Genomic DNA, 15,194 nt, shown 5'->3' on the forward strand with positions numbered 1-15,194 from the left:
ATCATACCAAAACCTATGGGATACTGCAAAAGCAGTATTAAGGGGGAAATTTATTGCATTAAATGTTCAACTCAGAAGAATGGAAAGATGGCAAGTGAACAACCTAACACTTCACCTTAAAGATCTAGAAAAACAAGAACAATCCAAACCTAAAGTTAGCAGACAGAAAGAAATCATTAAGATCAGAGCAGAACTTAATGAAATTGAAACCCAAAAAACAATACAAAAGATCAATGAATCAAAAAGTTGGTTTTTTGAAAAGATAAATAAAATTGACAAACCATTAGCATGGCTAACAAAAAAAAGAAGAGAGAAGATTCAAATAACAAAAATTAGAAATGAAAAAGGTGGTATTACAACTGATTCATCTGAAATACAAGGAATCATTCAAGACTACTATAAACAACTATACGCCAACAAGTTTGAAAATCTGGAGGAAATGGATGAATTTCTGGACACACACAAGCTCCCAAAACTGAGCCATGAAGATATAGAAAATCTGAACAGACCAATAACAATAAAGGAGATTGAAGCTGTTATCAGAAATCTCCCAACAAAGAAAAGCTCAGGACCAGATGGATTCACAGCAGAATTTTACCAAACATTCAAAGAGGAATTGACACCAATTCTTTACAAACTATTCCAAAAGACTGAAAGAGACGCAAATCTTCCGAACTCTTTCTATGAAGCAAACATCATCCTGATACCAAAACCAGGTAAAGATATAACCAAAAAAGAAAACTACAGGCCGATATCCTTGATGAATATAGATGCAAAAATCCTCACTAAAATACTAGCAAACAGAATACAGCAACACATATGAAAAATTATTCACCACGATCAAGTGGGATTCATCCCAGGGATGCAAGGTTGGTTCAACATACGCAAATCAATAAATGTGATACACCATATTAATAAAATCAAACACAAGGACCATATGATCATCTCTATAGATGCTGAAAAAGCATTTGATAAAATTCAACACTCATTCATGACATAAGTTAGGTATAGACGGAAAGTATCTCAACATAATTAAAGCCATATATGATAAACCCACTGCCAATATCATCCTGAATGGGGAAAAGCTGAAAGCTTTTCCTTTAACAACAGGAACTAGACAAGGATGCCCACTCTCACCACTCCTATTCAACATAGTGTTGGAAGTACTAGCCAGAGCAATCAGAGAAGAGAAGGAAATAAAGGGCATCCAGATTGGAAAAGATGAAGTCAAACTGTCCCTGTTTGCAGATGACATGATCCTATATATCGAACAGCCTAAAGCCTCTACAAAAAAACTCTTGGAGGTGATAAATGACTTCAGCACAGTAGCAGGATACAAAATCAACACGCAAAAATCAGTAGCATTTCTATTCTCCAATAGTGAACATGCAGAAAGAGAAATCAAGAAAGCCTGCCCATTTACAATAGCCACCAAAAAAATAAAATACTTAGGAATTGAGTTAACCAAGGATGTGAAAAATCTCTATAATGAGAACTACAAACCACTGCTGAGAGAAATTAGAGAGGATACAAGAAGATGGAAAGATATCCCATGCTCTTGGATTGGAAGAATCAACATAGTGAAAATGTCCATACTACCCAAAGTGATATACAAATTTAATGCAATCCCCATCAAAATTCTAATGATATTTTTCTCAGAAATGGAAAGAACTATCCAGACATTTATATGGAATAACAAAAGACCACGCAGAGCCAAAGCAACGCTGAGCAAAAAAAATAAAGCTGGAGGCATAACACTACCTGACTTTAAACTATACTACAAAGCTATAATAACCAAAACAGTATGGTACTGGCATAAAAACAGACACACTGATCAATGGAATAGAATAGAGAATCCAGAAATCAACCCACTCACCTACAGCTATCTGATCTTTGACAAAGGCACCAAGCCTACACACTGGGGAAGAGACTGCCTCTTTAGCAAATGGTGCTGGGAGAACTGGATATCAGTATGCAGGAGAATGAAACTAGACCCACACCTTTCACCATACACTAAAGTCAACTCAAAATGGATTAAAGAATTAAATATAAACCCTGAAACAATAAAACTTCTTAAAGAAAACATAGGAGAGACACTTCAGGAAATAGGACTGGACAGAGACTTCATGAATACGACCCCAAAAGCACGGGCAACCAAAGGAAAAATAAACAAATGGGATTATATCAAACTAAAGAGCTTCTGCACAGCAAAAGAAACAATTAACAGAGTTAAAAGACAACCAACAGAGTGGGAGAAAATATTTGCAAAATATACATCTGACAAAGGATTAATATCCAGAATATACAAGGAACTCAAACAACTTTACAAGAAAAAAACAAGCAACCCAATTAAAAAATGTGCAAAAGAGCTAAGTAGGCATTTCTCTAAGGAAGATATACAAATGGCCAACAGACATATGAAAAAATGCTCAACATCACTCAGTATCCGGGAAATGCAATTCAAAACTACACTGAGATACCATCTCACCCCAGTCAGGATGGCTAAAATCCAAAAGACTCTGAACGATAAATGCTGGCGAGGTTGCGGAGAAAAAGGAACTCTCATACATTGTTGGTGGGACTGCAAAACGGTGCAGCCTCTATGGAAAATAGTATGGAGGTTCCTCAAACAATTGCAGATAGATCTGCCATATGACCCAGCTATTCCACTGCTGGGAATATACCCAGAGGAAAGGAAAGCATCAAGTCGAAGGTATACCTGTTCCCCAATGTTCAACGCAGCATTCTTTACAATAGCCAAGAGTTGGAACCAGCCCAAATGTCCATCATCGGATGAGTGGATACGGAAAATGTGGTATATCTACACAATAGAATCCTACTCAGCTATAAAAACGAATGAAGGGCCAAGCCCGTGGCGCACTTGGTAGAGTGCTGCGCTGGGAGTGCGGCGACGCTCCCGCCCGCCGCGGGTTCGGATCCTATATAGGACTGACCGGTGCACTCACTGGCTGAGTGCCGGTCACGACAAAAATAAATAAATAAATAAATAAATAAATAATAAAAACGAATGAAATACTGCCATTTGCAACAACATGGATGGACCTTGAGAGAATTATATTAAGTGAAACGAGTCAGGCACAGAAAGAGAAATACCACATGTTCTCACTTATTGTGGGAGCTAAAAATAAATAAATAAATTCAAACACACACACACACACACACAAAAAAAAAACCGGGGGGGGGGGGGAAGAAGACATAACAACTACAATTCCTTGACGTTGATACGACAAGCAAACAGAAAGGACATTGACGGGAGGGAGGGGGGAGAGCGTGGAGGGAGGGAGGTTTCGGTAATGGGCCACAATAATCAACCACATTGTATATCGACAAAATAAAATTAAGAAAAAAAATAATAAATAAATTAAATTAAATAATATCATAAATAAATAAATAAATAAATAAATAAATAAATAAATAAAAGAAATGAATAGAATCTGATAGAACCATAATGGGAAAATGAGGAGGGGCAGCAGAAAGGACAGTGCTGTAAAGAGACGACTGTCACCTATGTATATAATATATGAATAAGAAAAAAAAAAAAAAAAAGGAAAAGAGCAAGAGAGGGAGCTGTAGCTATTATGGCTGCTGCCAGCGGTCAGGTGCGACTCTGCACCCTTCTCTCCACTGTCATCATCATCACGACCCCTAACCAGCACCACGACCGTCAGAGCATCCCCCTCCCTCCAGGGCACAACGTCGGGGCTCTCCAAGCTCTGCAAAAGCACACCCTGTCCAGGCCAATGGACTAACGGGGACTGGACTCACCATCCCACTGGAAACACCTCAAAACAACCGAACGACAGGTATGAGCACAGGTTTTGGAGTCACTGATCTCTGGGAGCCGGCAGACAAACGAGGTACGCCATGCCATTTCCCCAGCTTCCTGCCTGGACAGCTTCTTTCCTGGTGGAGCCTGGCGGACACCGGACTTTAGGAGATGGCTCAGAGTCCGGGCAGCTGGAGGTCGCAGGGCAGAGGACCAGAGAGGAGACACAGAGCCCTGGATCTCCGCAGAGGGCCCGGCTGCAGGGTTCAGCAGACCACCAACGAGCACCGGCGCGGGAGGAAACTACCTGAGGCTGGGGAATGGAACCCCCACCCCGGGATGAAAGGTGGCTCTGCCCCGCAGGCAAGCGGGACCCGGACTAGTCCCCACTCGCCAGGACGGAGAGCCTCCTCATTCGGGAGGCTTCGGGCAGGGCACTCGGAAGGGTCTTCTTGCCTCAGTGGTGTGGAAAAGGTGACCCTACACTGAGCTGCTCTGGTCCCACGCAGCACATCTGCAACGCGAGACTCAGGAGGGTGAGACTGATTCCGATACCTGCACAGCATCCCACAGCACAGCTCGTGGCGTGTGTCACGGAACAGAGTCACCCAGCACTGGAGGACAAGGCCCAACGCGCACATGGGACGTCCCATCAAACCCTAGCAGGGACACAAAGCAGCAGAAAAGGCCAGCCCATAAGGAGGACAGAGATCAGTCACTGGAAGGCACCCAGAGTGGAAAGGAAGAGGCCCGGCTGCCTTTCTTCTGAGGAAACACGGTCGTGCGTGGAGAAAAGCCGATGGCATTCACAAAAGAGGTACTAGACTACACGAGTTTAGCACGGGTGCAGGACACAACATGTTTTACTCCTTTCCTTCCCCCAAGCATTTTAGCCAGTTGTCCCAGCACTTTTCTTCACTGATCTGAGACAAAACCATAAGTCACAAAACTCCTAGTGTTTCTGGGTTGTTTTTCTCAGGCAAACCGTTTTTATAAAACATTTTGGCAGGAAAGAGACCCAGTGGTGACATGGATATGGGAAACCGGCATTCTCGTGGGAGAGCACATTTTTTGGAGAGCAATTTTGTACTACAGATGGAGAGTTTTAAAAACAAAATAGCAAATATTTAATTCCATAATTTTACCTCTTGGAATCTACCTTAAGAAATTAATCATTCATAGGGGCCGGTCCGGGGCTCACCTGGGAGAGTATGGTGCTGATAACAGCAAGGCCACGGGTTCGGATCCCTATATAGGGATGGCTGGTTAGCTCACTTGGGAGAGCGTGGTGCTGACAACACCAAGTCAAGGGTTAAGATCCCCTTACTGGTCATCTTTAAAAAAATAAAAATAAAAAAAATAATCATTCATGCAAAGACTTATATAGAATTACATTGAATCACTACCTGTAATAGGGGAAAATCAGAAGGATTTAAATGTTCAATAATTACATTATAATGCATTTTATGCATCCATTCGATAACTTGTTTTTTCTTTGAAGAGTTTTTATTTATTTTTATTGTTTTTTCAGCTGGCCAGTATGGGGATTCAAACACTTGACCTTGGTGTTATCAACACTGTGCTCTAACTAACAGTGAAGAGTTTTTAGAGAGTGGAAAAGCTAGTATGATAAATGAAAAAACAACTCAGAAAAAATATTTATTGCTAAACTGGCAAAAATTATACATTATATATTACTGTTACACATTTACTACATAAAATCAACTGTAAAAGTAAATATTCCATAATGCTGAAAGTAGTTAATGCTGAACGAGAGGATCCAATTGATTTCCATTTACTAAATTGTCTTTAATTACCTTATACTACGTTAATATCTGAATCCCAGAACGTACCCTGCAATCCAAAGACAACAGCAAGAATATTGGAAGGTACTGTAGCTAAAAGTACACTCAGACTCAGAATAGTAGCTCTGTTTTATTTTCTGTGCTAAAAAACGTTTCAGCGCCAAAAGAAAAAAGTGGACCCCAAGCACCCAAGGGCCAATATAGGCAAACCATTTAGGCCCCCACACTCAAGTGGCAACGACTGTAGGAATCATTGCACTGGGGAAGGATGCACTGCCTGGGGGGGACCTAAGGTTAGACCTTTGCCCCTTTTCTCAGTCCAGGCCTATCGGGAAACGGGGGGCCCAAAGCGCTGCATGGTCCACACCACCAGGGAAAGATGTTCAAGAAAGTTGATGATGGAAATTCGGAGGAGTCGAGAGTCTTCAGCTCTCCAGCAGCTAAAAGTGAGGGAAAAAGAAAATCTAGGTGGAGGTGGTAATTCCTGCCCTTTCTCGCTCTGCCCCTCAGGGATCCATTACACTAAACCCAGGGCAGGCCCATAGTTACAGAGCCCCTCAGGCGGAGGGCGGCCCGATGCACCGCACCCCGTCCTAGACCGACTCCTTGGGTGTCTCCACGTGTCCAATCGGCCCGTCAGTTGCCGCCTCCCCCCAGCCCCCAGCGGCCCTCTGTAGAACTCACATGGCGAGGATGCTGCCGCTCACTGTGAGCTCCTTCCGGACAGCCCCTTGGTGGGGTTCGGCATCTGGGGCCAGGGACCCGCGGGCGATCTCCGCCTCTAAGGGGGTCGGGAAAGGCACGCTGAGAGAGCTGGGGGAGGTTCTGTAAAGGCACCGTCCGACGCCGACTTTGCCTGTGTCTCAGGCCCCCTTGCTCCTCTGATGCCGTCCACGCCCCCTCTCAGGCCACTCTGACTAGTCTCACCCCCTAGGCTACCCCTGGCCCTAAGCCCCGCAGACACCCCCGTTCGTCCCCTGCTCCCATTTCTCGCCCTCCTCCGCTACCCCGCCTAGGCCACCCTCCGCCTGTCATTTTTGCCCACCCCCCCCCAACGACCCCCGGCCCGTATAACCCCAAGCCCCGATTCCCCCTGCTCCCTTTTCCGTCCCCAAGGGCCTCCTCCAGTGCCCCCTATCCCCCGCTCTCCTTTCTTTCTCGCCCAGGCTACCCCTCGCCCCGCCGCAGGCAGCCAGCCCCAGCGCGTTCCCCTGCTGTCCCCTTGGGTAGGATACAATATGTGTAGTCGGATTTCCGGCACTCTGGCCACGGGCGCGACGTCTCCACCGGGGCCTGGGTCGTGCGATGCTCGCGAGACATGGGGAGCTCCTCCGGCCGCATTCGCCGCGGGATCCGCTCCGCCGCGGGGCGAGCTGAGTACTCCCGCGCCACCCTCGCCATCGGCACCGCCCGCCGCGCAGCCTGCGCCTGCGTCTGCCGCCTGCATGTCCGCCGCTGCTCCGCCTTCCACCCCACCCTCGCCGCGCAGGCGCAACGACCCGCCCTCTCCGCGGCCCGTCGAGAGACAACGGCTTCCTCCCGAAGCTCCGCCCCTCAGGCGTGGCACCACCCGCGTGCGCCTGCGCAAACAGGCCCCCGGTGAGGCTATAGGGCGCGAGGTCAGTTCCCGCCAAGCCCGCCCTGCAGGGAGCCCTCGGACAGTCCGTCAGCTGCACAGAAACTGAGGCTCCCTCCAGACACTCAACCCCTTCGCGCGACACTCGATCGCAGGCCCGTGTAAAAAGAGACTCCTAGGGAGGCCGCCAGGTGCGTGGTCGGTTCTCTCCCAGCCGGCCTGCCGCCCTTGGGCCCTGGGGAGAAGAGGATCCCTCACCAAGCCCTTTAGAGCAGAACGCGACTTGGGCTCCCCGGAGCGGCTGTGCACACAGGCCCTTTGTGATTGGCTCCCGCCCAACCAACCATACCACGGGCTTCCTGAGGCCCCACTGGCTACCCAGCCAATCAGCACTCCCTCACGAGGCTCCGCCCTTTAGAGCACCCTGTGACCCCAGTGCACCTGCGCAAAGCCGTCCTACCGCAGCCTTCCTGGGCACCTCGCGTGAGGCTGTCGGGGCGCGAAGGTCTCCGGGGCCTTGGTTGGTTCCCGCCCTCTCTCTGCCGCAGGCCCAAAGTCCCCAAGAGCTGTGGCACGACATTCCTGCCGCGATTTGCGGAGGGAGGGCTGCCGGGTCGGATAGCCCACTCCCCCAGGGATACTGCTCTGCACCGGCCCCCATGACGCAACGGAGGGAGGCTTTGCAGGGGGCGTGAGCAGATCAGATTTGCATTTTAGAGTGGGCCGCGTGAAGGGAAAGAAATGACAGGGCCCCGAAGGGAAGTACTGGTGGTGAGAAGACGGCTGATAAAATGTGCGAAAAAGCAGACTGCAAAACTGTAAGCCCTGAAATACCAAATTAGTAAATTGCTCTATATATGCACAGAAATCCTAGAACCATGCACCAGCATGTCCATACTCATCATGTCTGGGTGATGGGTGTGTGTGGCTGATTTTAATTTCCTTCTTGTTCCCCTCCCCCAATTTTTCAAATGTGACCTTATGTGACATTTATGATCAAAAAGAAGTTTTTGTTTGTTTTTCAGGTTCTTTGCCCATTAAAAATTTTTTTTCTCTACATATATTTATGGGGTACAGAGTTGACTGTCAGTGTTTGTGTACAGTGTGTGATGACCAAATCAGTTTTATTAGCATGTTCATCATTACAAATCGTAATTACTTTTTCTGACCCTTACCCAATTACTCCTTATCCCCTCTCCCCCTCCCCCTTTCTCACCTCTAGTAACTGTAGGTCTTTTCTCTCATTCTGAAAGTTCAACGTTTTATCGTGGTTAGTCTTTTTTTCCTTCTTTCTTAGCTCCTACTTATTAGTGAGGACATGTGGTATTTCTTTTTCTGTGCCTGGCTTATTTCACTTAATATAACTTTCCCCAGGCTCATCCATGTTGCTGCAAATGGCAGAATTTCATTCTTCTTTATGGCTGACTAGTTTTCCATTACGTATATATACCATATTTTCCTTATCCAATCATCCATCGATGGACATTTAGGTTGGTTCCATGTCTTGGCTATTGTAAACAGAGCTTCAATGAACATGGGAGTGCAGGTATCCCTTCGACATGATGGTGTCCGTTCCTTTGGTTATACACCCAGAAGTGGGCTTGCTGGATCTTATGGTAGTTCTATCTGTAGTTGTTTAAGAAACCTCCATACTGTTTTCTATATCAAAAAGAAGTTTTTTAAGTGACATGACATTTCCAAGGGTGATTGTCATGTTTGTTTTCTATCTTCCTCTTTTGTAATCCTAAGGAAGGATTAAACACTGAACTATATCAACAAATCCTGTTGGGTTTCCCTGCTAAAAAGGTCTGAAATCAGCCCATTTCTCTCCCTCTCCACTGCTAATCCCCAGTGGGAGCCACTGTTTCTCCCTGAACTCCTTCAACAGCTTCCTGACTGATTTTCTTCTATACTTGCCCATCTACAGCCTATTCTCCACAGAGCAGAATGAGCTTTAAATTTCTAATATAAATCACATCAGGTCACTCTCCTGCTTAAAACCCTAAACAATTTCCCATCGCATTGGAATCAAATCCAAACTCCTTGCTGTAGCTGAAAAAAGCCCAATGTGACCTGGCTCCCCGCTCCTTCTCCACCTTCTTACCCCACCTGCCTGCTCCCTCGTTCTTTGCAGCCTCTGCAGCCCTCTTTCTGCACCCGAGCAAGGGCGGCCTGCCCCAGCACTTTGCACTTACTCTCCTATTTGTAAGACTGTGTCCGCAAACCTTCCCATGGGTAGCTTCTTCTTGTCATTAGGATCTCAGCTCCAATGTCACCTCCAAGAGGACTTTAGAGTCACCAGTGTAACTTAGTGCCCTAAGGCACTCTTCATCACATTTGCCCATTTCAATTTGCTGCCTAGTATTTCTAACAGCGTGAAATTATATTATTGTACTGTTCACTTCTTTATTATTAATATGGCCTCTGGTACCTTTTCTTTTCAGTGCTATATCCCCAGCACTTAGGAGAGTGGAGTGTATGCAGCAGGTGATTTGTTGCTTGTTGAATGAAACAGTACTAAAGAAGTGCAAAACTTGATGACTATCTCAGACCCAGCAATCCTGCATAAAAGAGTGACTCCACAGTCGGTTAGAGCGCAGCCTTATAACACCGAGTTCTCGGGTTTGGATCCCTGTACCAGGCAGCTGCCAAAAAAATTACTCCACAAATATGGAACAATATATACACAAAGTTACTTATTGTAACAGAACTGGCGATAGAAAACTATTGGACCCAAAGTTTATGTCCATCAGCAGGAGACTGGAAAAATAAACTATGGTATATTCACACAGAAGTCCTATGTGGCAATAAAAAAAGAATAAAACTCTCTAGTGAAAAATGAAATTATTTCCAGGATATACTGTTATGTAAAAAAAACAGTGCAAAGTACACACACACACTCACAGACACACATGCTTATTGAAAAAGAAAGACAAGAAGGATAAACCTGAAACTAATTAAAATAATCACCTATGGGGTGTATAGGATTTCCTGGAATATTTAGTAGTTTTTAAGTAGTTTTGACTTTTGGACCATATAGATATTTTACATGTTCAAAAAATAAATTTGAAATAGTGAAAAAATCAAATGCTATAACTGAATAAAAACAAAACTAAATGAGCCTAACTACGTATACAGTTTGTAACAAAACCACATGGAGAAAATTATTTAGTGCCTTTTAAATTCAGGTCCCTTAATGTACTTCCTTTGTGGGATATATTCTACGTACAAAAGGAATTGGCTTGGGCCGGCCCGTGGCTCACTCGGGAGAGTGTGGTGCTGATAACACCAAGGCTGTGGGTTCGGATCCCATATAGGGATGGCCGGTTGCTCACTGGGTGAGCGTGGTGCTGACAACACCAAGTCAAGGGTTAAGATCCCCTTACCGGTCATCTTTAAAAAAAAAAAAAAAGGAATTGGCTTTATTCTCAATATGTTTGTTTTTGATAATGGTAGTGATGTGGTGAGTGTGAAGTTATTTTGGGTGTACTTTAAGATAGACTCTTTCTGGTAGAGCAAGTGAATGAGTATGTCAATGTTGCTGGAAACCAGAATTCTCACTGTGGAATGAGGGAAGGTGAGAAAGAACTGTGATGCTGGATTGTAATTGCAGGTTTCAGTATGAACTCATGATTTCTTAAAAGTATATATATTTCCTAGCTCTGTCCATTGAAACAGTCTAGAAGCAATGCACCCCAGTAGTAATGAACATGTCCTGCACCCAGATCTTGGTTTCTAAATACCATACCCCACTAAAAGGAACCAGGGATTTTTGGAGAAATGGCTGATTCTTGGGCTGGGGCAAAAAAACCCTACAAGATGAGCCTGGAGCATCTTGTAGTGCCAGAAAATAAAGACATGCTTGAAAGACAAAGGATGGGGGGGTGTCAAAGCCACACTGGAGCTGGCCTGAAAGAACAAAAGCTAGAACAATTTGAGCCTCCAAAAATATGTTAAACCTTTTGGAGACGAGTAATTATAGGGAGGGGGCATGACGGAAGGTTCTTAGCAATATTCTGTATTGTGATCTGTGGGGATAGATACATGGGTGTATTCACTTCAAAACTCTATTGAGGGCCGAGCCCGTGGCGCACTTGGTAGGGTGCTGCGCTGGGAGCGCGGCGACGCTCCCGCCGCGGGTTCGGATCCTATATAGGACTGACCGGTGCACTCACTGGCTGAGTGCCGGTCACGAAAAAACGACAAAAAAAAAAAGAGAAAAAAGAAACTCTATTGAGCTGTACACTTACGATTTCTGCAAATTGCTGTATGCATGTTATAGTCCAATGGAAAATTACCCCCAAAATTACAGTCTTTGATTCTAAGTTGTTCTATAAAAAAATTGAGTCTTTGTAGAGAAATGGCAACTAATAAGTGTAGAGAGAAAGCATCAGATCACCATTTTGCAACCACCAATGTAATGACTAAGTTATTAACTTAATTAATAACTGATTAATAACTGAGTTAATAACTAAATTATTAACTTAATAACTGATTTAGGCAGGGATCATCACCAGATGGTGAACCATTAGATGGAATGTTGTTGGGGGATAGGATACTCACATAGTCTCAAAGTATGATGCCAAATTAGTTGTGAATTAGGAAGGAAAAATGCATCTTTACCAGGGAGCGATCTGGCAGCCACCATCTTGCATCCCCAACAGTGGGACAGCCTGACCCCAAGTGCCTCCTGATGCGATTGAGGGTGGGGGTGGATGTGGGCAGGGGAGAGGAGGATACGGCATGGATTGCCCTGGACTCTTCCAAAAGTATTATTGCCGTAATGTGTGTGGAGAAGGATGAGTTGGGAGAGGCAGAGATGGCCTCTAATATGGACTGAATTGTGTCTGCCAAGTTTTATTTATTAGAAACTTAAGGGCCGGCCCGTGGCTCACTTAGGAGAGCGTGGTGCTGACAACACCAAGTCAAGGGTTAAGATCCCCTTATTGGTCATCTTAAAAAAAAAAAAAGAAAGAAAGAAACTTAACCCCCACTATGACAGGGTTAAGAGGGTGGGAAATCCTGTTATGGTAGTTGAAAGGCGGGGCCTTGAAGTGGTGAGGTGATTAGATTCTGAGGACCATGCCATAGTGAATGGATTAATCCATTTGATGGTTTAATGGTGGTCCTGGGCATGGTTCTGATGGCTTTAAAAGGAGAGCCAGTGAGGTTAGCTCTCTCCCTTCTGCCTTTCTCGCAATGTGACATCCTGCATCATTAAAGGCACCACCAAAGAACTTGCCAGATGTGTTTCCTGGACTTTGGACTTCCCAGTCTCAGAAAATGTAAGCAATAAATATTGTTTCTTTGTAAATTACTCAGTTTCAAGGGCTGGCCCGTGGCTCACTTGGGAGAGTGTGGTGTTGGTAACACCAAGGCCACGGGTTCGGATCCCTATATAGGGATGGCGGGTTCGCTCACTTGGGAGAGCGTGGTGCTGACAACACCAAGTCAAGGGTTAAGATCCCCTTACTGGTCATCTTAAAAAAAAAAAAAAATTACTCAGTTTCAGGTATTTTGTTATAAGCAACAGTAATGGACTAGTACAGTCTCCCACTTCCCATCATGAAAAGCTTGGCTGAGTGGTATTGCCATTCATCGAGGTGGGCTATGGAGAAAATGTGCTGGATGTAAGTGCCAAGAGAGAAGGGGCTGTGTCTTCCAGTGTTAGTGTCGCCAGCACTTGGGACATGGCAGGCACTGAGTGAATGAACAAGGTTTCTGCAGGACAGCCAGGAGCTGTCTAGGAAGCAGGCTCTAGAGATGTGGGCTGGAGCTCTGGAGAGAGGGCTGGGATGAGATGCAGGCGTGGGCGTGAAGATCAGAAGTGGAAATGAAGGAGAATGAGCTCTCCCAGGAAGTGACAGAGAGAAGAGAAGGGGTCCAAGGACAGAGCCCGGGTACCCCCAACATTGAGAGGTGGGGAGTGTGCATGCGCATGAAGCAGCAGTAGAGGAGCGGAGGAGGGAAAAGATCGAGGACTGCCAGAGCCATTCAGTGGGGCCCCAGGAGCCCGGGGAGGCTGTTCTGGCTGGACCCTGGAGGAGAACAGAGGTGCTTGTCGGGTGTTTTGTCTATTTCCCAGGCTTCTCAGGGCTGGAAGGCCAAGGCCAGCCACAGCTGCTGCATATCTATGCCCAGGAGCTCCCGGCCCGGGCAGACCTACTGGAGCTGGCAAGGCCTGCACGGGACGCCTGCAAGGCACCAGCAGGTTGTGGGCACAGCTAATCTATTGCTGGGGCACCTCCAACTCAATGAGCCCCACCCCAAAGCAAGTGCTGCTCTTCTCTGAGTCTGCCCTTCCTCCTGTGGACCCTTGGGAAATGGCACCACAAGCATCTCATCCCAGATGCCAGACCACTTCTGTCTCAGAGAGGCCACTTCAGCTGTGCCTTTCATTTGTGCTGCTGTCCTTGGTGTCATCATGATCACACCAAGTCCCTGGGGGTCAGGGACTATCCTGAGGCCCCCTCCTCAAGGGACAGGTGGTGGGTCTCAGGCCTCTGCATAGGGCAAGGGGCAGTAGGCAGATTGGTGCCACCTCTCAGGGTGGACACTTGGCCCGGAGAGGTGCAGCTCCTGCAGCAAATATTCCAACCCCTGCTGAAGGTTCTTAGCGTTTGGGGCCTGCAGCCTGTGGCCGTTCCATCTTCACGCAGAGTCTCAGTCTCCTCTCATGACACTGCCCCTCCCATTTCTTGTCCCTGTAGCATTTCCTCCCTTTCCTGTCTTCCCTTCCCTGACCTGCCAATCCCTGCACTGCCACAGCTCTCCATGGCTTAACACCACCGATGACACCAATAACAATAAGCACTCTTCACATGCCTGCACAGACGAGCTTCTGCAATGAGGGCTCCCCAGTCACGATCACCACTTCCTCATCTTCCCTTACTCCCCAGCCCACCACACAGTGGCTTCCTTATCTCGCCATCGCCAACTACCTCCTCACTACTAGCTCCAGAGGGGGATCCATCCTGCCCTGGCTGCATCTCTTGGCAACACTGGACAACCCCCACTTTCTAGAAGTCTGCTCTTGGCTCTCCCTGTGATCCTGTGTCCCCCTCTGCCCCCACCTCATCTCTAGTTGGTGAAGTTCCTCAAGGCTCAGTCTTCTCCCTTCTTTTCATGCCACACTCTCTGGGAAACCACCTCACCTGTCCTCACAGCTTCTAGGACTTCCTGTCCACATATAACTCCTAAACACCATTGAAGGCTGCACAGCAGCACGGTTACAAGGGCTCGGGAATCAGACCAGGCCTGGGTTCAAGTCCTGACTCCTCCATTTCCTAGCAAATAGCAATGGGCAAAGTTGTAATGAGATACGAATTCTGCAAACAAAGGGCTTTGAACAATCTAGTAATCGTCCACCAAACAGTACCCATATTTCTTCTTAAATTTTCTGGATCAGCTCTTCATTCAGCGAGCCTTCCAGCACACTGAAGACTCTTCACTCCTCTGTCTCCATGTCCAGCCCATCTTCCCTCTGACTTCCTGACCCCAGGGTCCAACTACCCAGCAGATGGTTCTCCTGGTCACCTCTCTGGCCTTCCAAGGCAACAACCGCCCCCCCGCCCATTTAGTCCCCTCATTCTACAGGCAGCCTCTCTCCAAAAGCTGCCAACTGTACCATCTGAATACATCAGTAAAGCTGCCTTCTCATCTCCAACCAAGGCCAGTCTCCTAACTACCTGGCCTCCAGGCTCTGTCACCCCTGAGCTGGGAGGCACTGGTACAAGGGACTCAATAACCATCTCTAGGGTCTGTTTCTTTGTCTGTAAAATGGAGATAACGAGCTCCTGTTGGATGTTCCTATGACTTTGAAAACGTGCGGCACTGGGCCCGGCAAGTTGCAAGCCTCGGAAAATGCTTCTCTTTGCCTGAGCTGGCTGCTCCAGGCTCTGTGGAGGATATTGACTAAGATGTTATTAATGAGATGATAGAAATAAAACAAATGTATCCCACAGGGCCAAAGTCCTTAGTCTAGGCCAAAGCCTATAGCTTAGAAGGCTAAAGCCTGTAGTTTAGA

The 15,194-nt window shown here is 46.6% G+C and overlaps 1 protein-coding gene across 1 annotated transcript; it reads right to left on the reverse strand.

Moving 5' to 3' along the window:
• Positions 1–5,703: 5,703 nt before the first annotated feature.
• On the reverse strand, positions 5,704–7,829 carry LAGE3 (L antigen family member 3). Its single transcript, XM_063085064.1, has 4 exons — positions 7,744–7,829; positions 6,828–7,172; positions 6,277–6,405; positions 5,704–6,032 (listed from the first exon to the last, which is right to left on the reverse strand). Exons 1-4 carry the CDS (start codon positions 7,827–7,829, stop codon positions 5,918–5,920), a joined length of 675 nt encoding a protein of 224 aa, XP_062941134.1. The 3' UTR covers positions 5,704–5,917.
• Between the last annotated feature and the right edge of the window lie 7,365 nt (positions 7,830–15,194).

Source organism: Cynocephalus volans, chromosome X, assembly GCF_027409185.1.
Source record: "Cynocephalus volans isolate mCynVol1 chromosome X, mCynVol1.pri, whole genome shotgun sequence".
NCBI lineage: Eukaryota > Metazoa > Chordata > Mammalia > Dermoptera > Cynocephalidae > Cynocephalus > Cynocephalus volans.